This window comes from Colossoma macropomum, unplaced genomic scaffold, assembly GCF_904425465.1.
Source record: "Colossoma macropomum unplaced genomic scaffold, Colossoma_macropomum, whole genome shotgun sequence".
Classification (NCBI taxonomy): domain Eukaryota; kingdom Metazoa; phylum Chordata; class Actinopteri; order Characiformes; family Serrasalmidae; genus Colossoma; species Colossoma macropomum.
Window position 1 is genome coordinate 1,578,345 of NW_023494785.1, and position 8,187 is coordinate 1,586,531.

Sequence of the window (8,187 nt, forward strand, 5' to 3'; positions counted from 1 at the left end):
TTTTATTTAACCTCAACTCACAGGATTTCACAGAGCAGGATTTCTCAGTAAGCTGAAGGACTTGAGGATGGTCCAGTAGGGTTTAGCTCTTCTCCTGCTAGGCTCGTGGTTTTACCGATCTTAGTCTAACCGAGAAGCCCTGCTTTATGAATAAACACCGCTCTGATCTTCAAACATGTGAGTCGACTCCAAACGTTCACTTAAAAGAACCGGTTTCAAAGAGTCGTCTCTTTGCTCGAACTTCGGGACTCGACGACGTTCATCGCCGTCCACTTTCCTCCACTAAGCATGTTTTATTTAACGGTTCTGATGGCCATGCGAAGTTGACGATGATCGATACAGCTTCAGTTTTAGCGCTGCTGTTTAGTTTTCTTCTGCCTGGTGTTGTTGGAGGTGAGTTTTCTGTCTCTTTGCTCTGTGAGGCTCCCTGGGAAGTTAGTTTCACTTTGAACGAGTCAAACTTCGATGTAAATACAAGACAAATAATTTCTTCCTTAGTTCAGTTCTATACTGTATAGTGTTGATTAATGTCAGTAAAACAGCGCTGAGCGGTTAAACTGATTCAGTGTCTGATTAAACTGCAGTATTAACTCTTTTCCCAGCGCTCGGCCGGTTCGGGTCAGTTTGTATTCAAATGTTTATCTTTAAATGCCTTGATTGACATTTTTAACTTTGATTAATCACGCCTAATTAAAGGTTTACTGGCGTACAGATAACATTCAGAATAATATCCGATAAAATATGAGAAAATGGCTAAACGGAAACAGAGGCCTTGACCAAAACAAAACTAAACTTAACGGTCAGGTTCTTGTTTGTGAAAAGGGGAAGTTTAGTACACCTGAAAAAGTCTATAAATTAAGAATTGTGTGCTGTTGTCGAGTTATTAATCCCCAAAATTCCACTATGAAGAAGGAAATGAAGAGGAAAAAACACAGAGTGTAGAGTGTTTATTCTATATCTTAGTCTAGCTCTGTTGATATCGGCTCTATACTGAGTAGATATTGTTTAATCTTTCCTCTGCCGTTCTATGTCATTAGATATCCTATTTCATATTTCCCCATGCTGTGGTACAGTAAGTGAGCTTTGGTAATAGACACACGTCCCTATGGAAAATCTCTTAAGTTCAAAATGCACATTTAATTATGGAAAATATCAATTCAAACTAAAATGATCAGCAGCAAAGTTTCGTAGATCAGCGATTTCCAGCCCGGGTGATACTCATTTATTTATATGATATATACAACCCCATTTCCAAAAAAGTTGTGATGGTGTGCAAAATGTAAATGAAGACAAAATGTAATTATGTGCAAATCATTTAAACCCTGTATGTATTTGAAAATAGTACAAAGACAACAAATCAAATGTTGAAACTGAGAAATGTTATTGTTCTTTGAAAAATATATGCCTATTTTGAATTTGATGCCAGCAACATGTTTCAAAAAACGTTGCGACAGGGGCAACAAAAGACTGGTAAAGTTGTGTAACAGACATGATTCTGTAGAGGAAATCACTGCATGGGCTTAGGAACACTTCCGAAAACCACTGTCTGCATCCACAAATGCAAGTTAAAACTCTAAAATGCAAAGAAGAAACCATATATGAACAAGATCCAGAAACACCACTGCCTTCTCTGGGCCCAAGCTCATTCAAAATGGACTGAGGGGAAGTGGAAAAGTGTCCTGTGGTCTGACAAATCAAAATTTGAAATTCTTTTTGGAAATCATGGACGGTGTGTCCTCCGGGCTAAAGACCACTCAGCTTGTTATCAGTGCACAGTTCAAAAACTAGCATCTGTGATGATAGGTGCATTATTGCACATGCCATGGGTGACATGCACATCTGTGAAAGCACCATTAATGCTGAACGATATATACATATGTGCCATCCAGACAACATCTTTTTCAGGGAAGGCCTTGATTATTTCAGTTAAATGGCACTTAAACATCACAGCAGTGCAGTTAGATGGAAATTAAACACCACAGCAGTGCAGTTAAAAGGTACTTAAACATCAAAGCAGTGCAGTTAGATGGAAATTAAACACCACAGCAGTGCAGTTAAATGGTACTTAAACATCACAACAGTGCAGTTAAATGGCACCTAAACATCACAGCAGTCAGTTAAATGACACTTAAATATCACAGCAGTCAGATGGCTGTACCTCTGATTTCCGGACCTAAATTTATTTAATGGTTTTATTTTAATGGCAGAGGAGAAATAAATTATTCGTTTTTTCTCTCAGTGTCAACAGTTTAGACGTATTAGCTCAGCAGTTTAACTTATGCTTATGTTGTATGTTTAAATAGTGACTTTATTATTCTAAACAGTGTATTATGTATATCTTGATATTTCAAAATAATGACTTATTTTCTCAATAACTTTGTTACTATATCAGAATAATGACTCATTTACTTAAAATTTTTATATTGAAATAAAGACTTACATCCTTGAACTGTTGACATGCTATGTCAAAATAATGAGTCAGTAAATGTCAAGAAAGCAATTTTGAGAAAAAATAAGTTGTTGTTTTGACATAAGTTAACATTTTGACTTGGGAAATTTAAAATACACTTTGAAATCACTTTTATTCAGTATGCTCACGTTGGCTGTGTTGTATTTTGGGTAATTTTGAAAAATTCTTCTGTTCCCCCAGCCTTCCAAACACCAGCAAACCACTCTCTCATCTACTACTACACAGAACTCACAAAGGATCTTTCTCCTCTGGGCTTTCATGAGTTCACTGCACTGGGCTTGCTGGATGAATGGAAGCTGTACTACTATGACAGTAAGAACCAGGTTACTAGACCTGAACATGACTGGATGAGAGAAGGCCTGGATGTAGAGCACTTGATCCACAATCCTGAAGAGCTCCAGAGGTTGAGAGACTGGTTTAGAAGACAGAATGAAGTTGTGGGGAACTGCACATGGCCATGTCCTGGTGAGTTTCTCCACATCTGTAGTGGGGCTGCAAGATAAGGACAAAATAACATATTGCGATTTACTGCTGCATATTACAACTGTGGTATATCAAAACATTTAGATGTACTTTAAAGATTAGGTTGCATTATTTCAGTGATCAAAATGATTCATGCTTGTTGGATCAGTCAGGATGTTCACAGCACACAATAAAAATGTGATGAAAGGGTTCATTTGCATATTACTTCCCTTTGAGCTATCAGTATTTTAAAAGTCAATATTGCGATAATGCAAGCAAGTTTGGAAACTCGATAAATTGAGACAAAATTATCAACAAATACACTATATTGCCAAAAGTATTTGCTCATCTGCCTTCATACGCATATAAACTTGAGTGACATCCCATTCTTAATCCATAGGGTTTAATAAGATGTCAGCCCACCCTTTGCAGCTATAACAGCTTCAACTCTTCTGGGAAGGCTTTCCACAAGGGTTAGGAGTGTTTATGGGAATTTTTGACCATTCTTCCAGAAGTGCATTTGGTCAGACACTGATGTTGGACGAGAAGGCCTGGCTCGCAGTCTCCGCTCTAATTCATCCCAAAGGTGTTCTATCGGGTTGAGGTCAGGACTCTGTGCAGGCCAGTCAAGTTCTTCCACACCAAACTCGCTCATCCATGTCTTTATGGAGCTGCTTTGTGCACTGGTGCGCAGTCATGTTGGAACAGGAAGGGGACGAACTCCCCAAACTGTTCCCACAAAGTTGGGAGCATGAAATTGTCCAAAATCTCTTGGTGCTGAAGCATTAAGAGTTCCTTTCACTGGAACTAAGGGGCCGAGCCCACCTCCTGAAAAACAACCCCACACCATAATCCCCCTCCACCACACTTTACACTTGGCACAATGCAGTCAGACAAGTACCGTCTCCTGCCAACCGCCAAACCCAGACTCGTCCATCGGATTGCCAGACGGAGAAGCGTGATTGGTCACTCTGCTCTAGAGTCCAGTGGCGGCGCTTTACACCACTGCATTCGACGCTTTGCATTGCGCTTGGTGATGTAAGGCTTGGATGCAGCTGCTCGGCCATGGAAACCCATTCCATGAAGCTCTCTACGCTGTTCTTGAGCTAATCTGAAGGCCACATGAAGTTTGGAGGTCTGTAGCAATTGACTCTGCAGAAAGTTGGTGACCTCTGCGCACTATGCGCCTCAGCATCCGCTGACCCCGCTCGGTCATTTTACATGGCCGACCACTTCGTGGCTGAGTTGCTGTCGTTCCCGATCGCTTCCACTTTGTTATAATACCACTGACAGTTGACTGAATATTTAGTAGCGAGGAAATTTCACGACTGGACTTGTTGCACAGGTGGCATCCTATCACAGTACCACGCTGGAGTTCACTGAGCTCCTGAGACCCATTCTTTCACTAATGTGTGTAGAAGCAGTCTGCAGGCCTAGGTGCTTGGTTTTATACACCTGTGGCCATGGAAGTGATTGGAACCTGAATTCAATGATTTGGATGGGTGAGTGAATACTTTTGGAAATATAGTGTATGAGTATATAGAAAGAGAACATCAAAAACAAAAGGCCAGTTTTGAAAATGTAAACATTAACACTAATGCCATGGTTGCTTGTGGTTTGTTTGCTCTTTTTAATGTTCAGAGAGCCTCAAACTTCTCCATACAGACAAATACAGCACTGCTGAACTAGCACTGAGTTTCAAGTTGGCGTTTACTTTAGCAGAATGGGCTGTTAAACCGTGTGTGCATATTTGAGTTGCACTGGCTAAAAAAACGCAACTTTGTGGCTGTTACACTCGATGGATCCAATTTTTCGTCTTCATCTTCTTTGTGTGGGTGTTTAGTAAAAAGGATGTTGTAGCAGAAGTTTCAGTGTGTTAAAAGTTCTACTTGTTATGACATGGCCTAACAACTACACATTAAACAAACATTAAGGATGAAATATACTGTTTCTGATGGTGTTTCACCATTTCAGATCACAGATCAGAGCACATTCCTGTGCTCAGTGCTTACATAATTACAAAATTTGAAGAAGAAATTATGGTCTACTTGGCTGTTGTTGACAATTACTGATAAATTACTAAGTGGTCCCAGCCCTACGATAATGATTTACAAACAGTATTTTGTGTGTCCTTTCTTGTTGCCATATTATTATTTATTCTACAGAACCATATGGCTCTAATATATTATCCTGTTCTTAATCACTGGTTTTAGATCTTCACGTGCTGCAGAGGAGATTCGGCTGTGAGGTAAAGGAACATGAGAATGGGTCAGTTCATCTTCTCAGGGCCATTGAAGAATACGGCTACGACGGACAAGATTTCATCAGCTTTGATGTTGATGCTATGCAGTGGAAGGCTGAGGTTCCTAAAGCCCAACCGATCAAGAGAATTTGGGATAAAGAAAAAGGGCGCAAACAGCACATTGAATTTTACCTGAAAAACGAGTGTGTGGAGAGTCTATCCAATGTCCTGAACTTCAGGAATCCCAGAAGACAAACTCTTTGTGAGTTCTTTATGCCTTTTGATTTTTATCTTTTTAAACAATGTTTACATTAACATACATTAGATTTTAAAGCTTCAGGGGACATTGTGTAAAATATTACAAATATTTGTATGATACCAAATTTCACTGTTTTATATTAAACATCTCACAAAGTTAAAATTAAAAACACAATAAGAAGTGGCTGGTGGTTTCAGTGATCAGACAGACCTGAGAATTGCCTGGTTGTCTGGATGTCGCCTAATATTCTAATAAGCATGCTCGCCTCCCTGCCTGCAAGGCAGCATTACAGCTAACTGAACAGTTCAAAACAAGCTGTGAAATTTCACTGTATTGTTTAAATGTACCAGTATACATTTTTAATACATGTTTACATGTATATCAATGTAGTCAGGAAATATTAATAATAATATATATTTAGCTGAATATTTATTGTCATATAGAGGAAAATGGGGGGGGGGAGATGCCCCATTTAGGAGCAGTGTACTGAGAGCAAGTACTGAAAGGCTAAATCATTTCTGTGCATGAGTTAGAATGTACAGGATGATGATATATACATATATGCAGTTACACTCTCAGAAAAACTGTATTTTTGGATTTTTCAGTTAGAGAAAATAACTGTATTCCAGTGCAGTTTCGTATATATACACACACACACACACACACACACACACACACACACACACATATATATATATATATATATATATATGAATACACCCCCACCAATCATATGTTTGTTTATAACATTCTTCTGTGAGTTAATTGGACTGTAGGCATTCACTAAATGTGCTGAGATTAGATTTAGTCCTGTCTTCTGTCTTTTCATCAGGAGAGAAAATAAGGGGGGCAACTTCCCCTGGGGGGCGTCCTCCCCTAAGTTACCTTGTTAGCACACATATCAGCTGCGTGTAATGTGATCACTGTAGCAGTGGTCTACTCTGATTAGTTGTTCAGTGGCTAACTACAATAACCTTTTGCTTTTTGCTTTTTTCTTTTCTAGCTCCACCGGCTTTTCAGACTTCAGTGTTTGCAAAGAAATCCTGTGATAAAAACATGCTGGTTCTGACCTGCCTGGTCACAGGCTTTTTCCCTAAAGACGTGAAGATGAGTGTGAGGATGTTCAGCACTTCACTGCCTGAACATCTACTAACATCTTCAGGAGTCAGACCCAATGAAGATGGAACCTACCAGCTGAGGAAGAGTGTGCAAATAAAGGAAGACGATACAGATTACAGCTGTAGGATAGAGCACAACAGCCTGGACACACTGGTCACTGTTAAGTGGGGTAAATTACACATTTAAGAGTTATAGTACTATGTATTCTAAAAAAATGTTAAAAGGGTACAGTGTGTACCAGAATGGAACATGTTCCCTGTCCACTGAAAAAACAACACGCTGGAAACATGAGCAAGTTTTCCACAGTTGCATATTGCTATGGATTCACATTTCAAGGAAGTCTTTTTTAACACCTGTAATTTGTCATTTTTTTCTGTGCAGACGGGAACTGGCAACGCTGTGATGGAGAGGCATGGAATAAGTGGACCATTGTTTTTGGTCTGGTTGCAGTAGGCATATTGTTTCCCATTTTGATGATGATCCTCAGATGTATTTGTGAGTGGCATTATTTATGTTTTATACTTTTCCAGGTATTGTTTATTTAATTTTTTTATTTAGGAATATCACAGGACATTGTTTCTTCAGATTACAAATGAGACATGAGGGAAATGTGTTAAAAATGTAAAGAGAACATTTTGAACACCTTGACCTTACGTTGACCTTAAAACAGTCTTTACAAAAATAATGAGCGTAGTGTTGTGCAGGGATTCTTTGTTTATTTAGCCTGGCAGAACACAGAATGTCTTCTAAATAATGTCTACAACTGGGTCAGATGTGTGTGCAGAATGTGCTACAAAAGTCTGGAAACACTAACATACACAGTTCACGCTGCAAGCCTAAGTGCAAGCGCAAGCCTTCTTTTAACAACACTCTAAGCGTTTGGGAACTGAGGAGACGCTGCTGTAGTTTTGAAAGTGAATTATTTTTCCATTCTTGTTTGATACCGGATTTCAGCTGCTCAACAGTTCAGGGTCTCCATTGTTGTATTTTTCATGTCATAATGCACCAAATGTTATCAGTGGTGACAGATCTGGACCTCATTCAGGTCAGTTTAGCACCCAAACTATTTTAATACGGAGCAGTGCTGTTTTAATACATGCAGAATGTGGCTGTACGTTGTCTTGCTGAAATAATCAAGGCCTTCCCTGAAAAAAAAGACGTTGTCTGGATGGCAGCATATGTTGCCAAAACATGTATATGTAGTTCAGCATTAATGGTGCCTTCACAGATGTGCACGTCAGCCATGCCATGTGCAGTAATGTCCCCCTATACCATCATGAATACTGGCTTTTGAACTGCGCACTGATAACAAGCTGAGTGGTCTTCAGCCCATGATTTCCAAAAAGAATTTCAAATGTTGATTTGTCGGACCACGGAACACTCTTCCACTTCCTCTCAGTCCATTTTAAAGGAGCTCAGGCCCAGAGAAGGTGGCAGCATTTCTGAATCCTGTTCGTGTACAGTTTCTTCTTTGCGTTTTAGATTTTTAACTTGCGTTTGTGGATGCAGCGATTAACTGTTTTCACAGACAGTGGTTTTCAGAAGTGTTCGAGTCCATGCAGTGATTTCCACTACAGAATCATGTCTGTTTTTAATGCAGTGCCGCCTGAGGGCCCAAAGATCACGGCCAGCATA

The 8,187-nt window shown here is 39.5% G+C and overlaps 1 protein-coding gene across 1 annotated transcript; it reads left to right on the plus strand.

Moving 5' to 3' along the window:
- Positions 1–329: 329 nt before the first annotated feature.
- Positions 330–6,955, plus strand: LOC118812839 (major histocompatibility complex class I-related gene protein-like). Its single transcript, XM_036577957.1, has 5 exons — positions 330–393; positions 2,651–2,935; positions 5,146–5,436; positions 6,437–6,716; positions 6,934–6,955. Exons 1-5 carry the CDS (start codon positions 330–332, stop codon positions 6,953–6,955), a joined length of 942 nt encoding a protein of 313 aa, XP_036433850.1.
- The last annotated feature ends 1,232 nt before the right edge of the window (positions 6,956–8,187 follow it).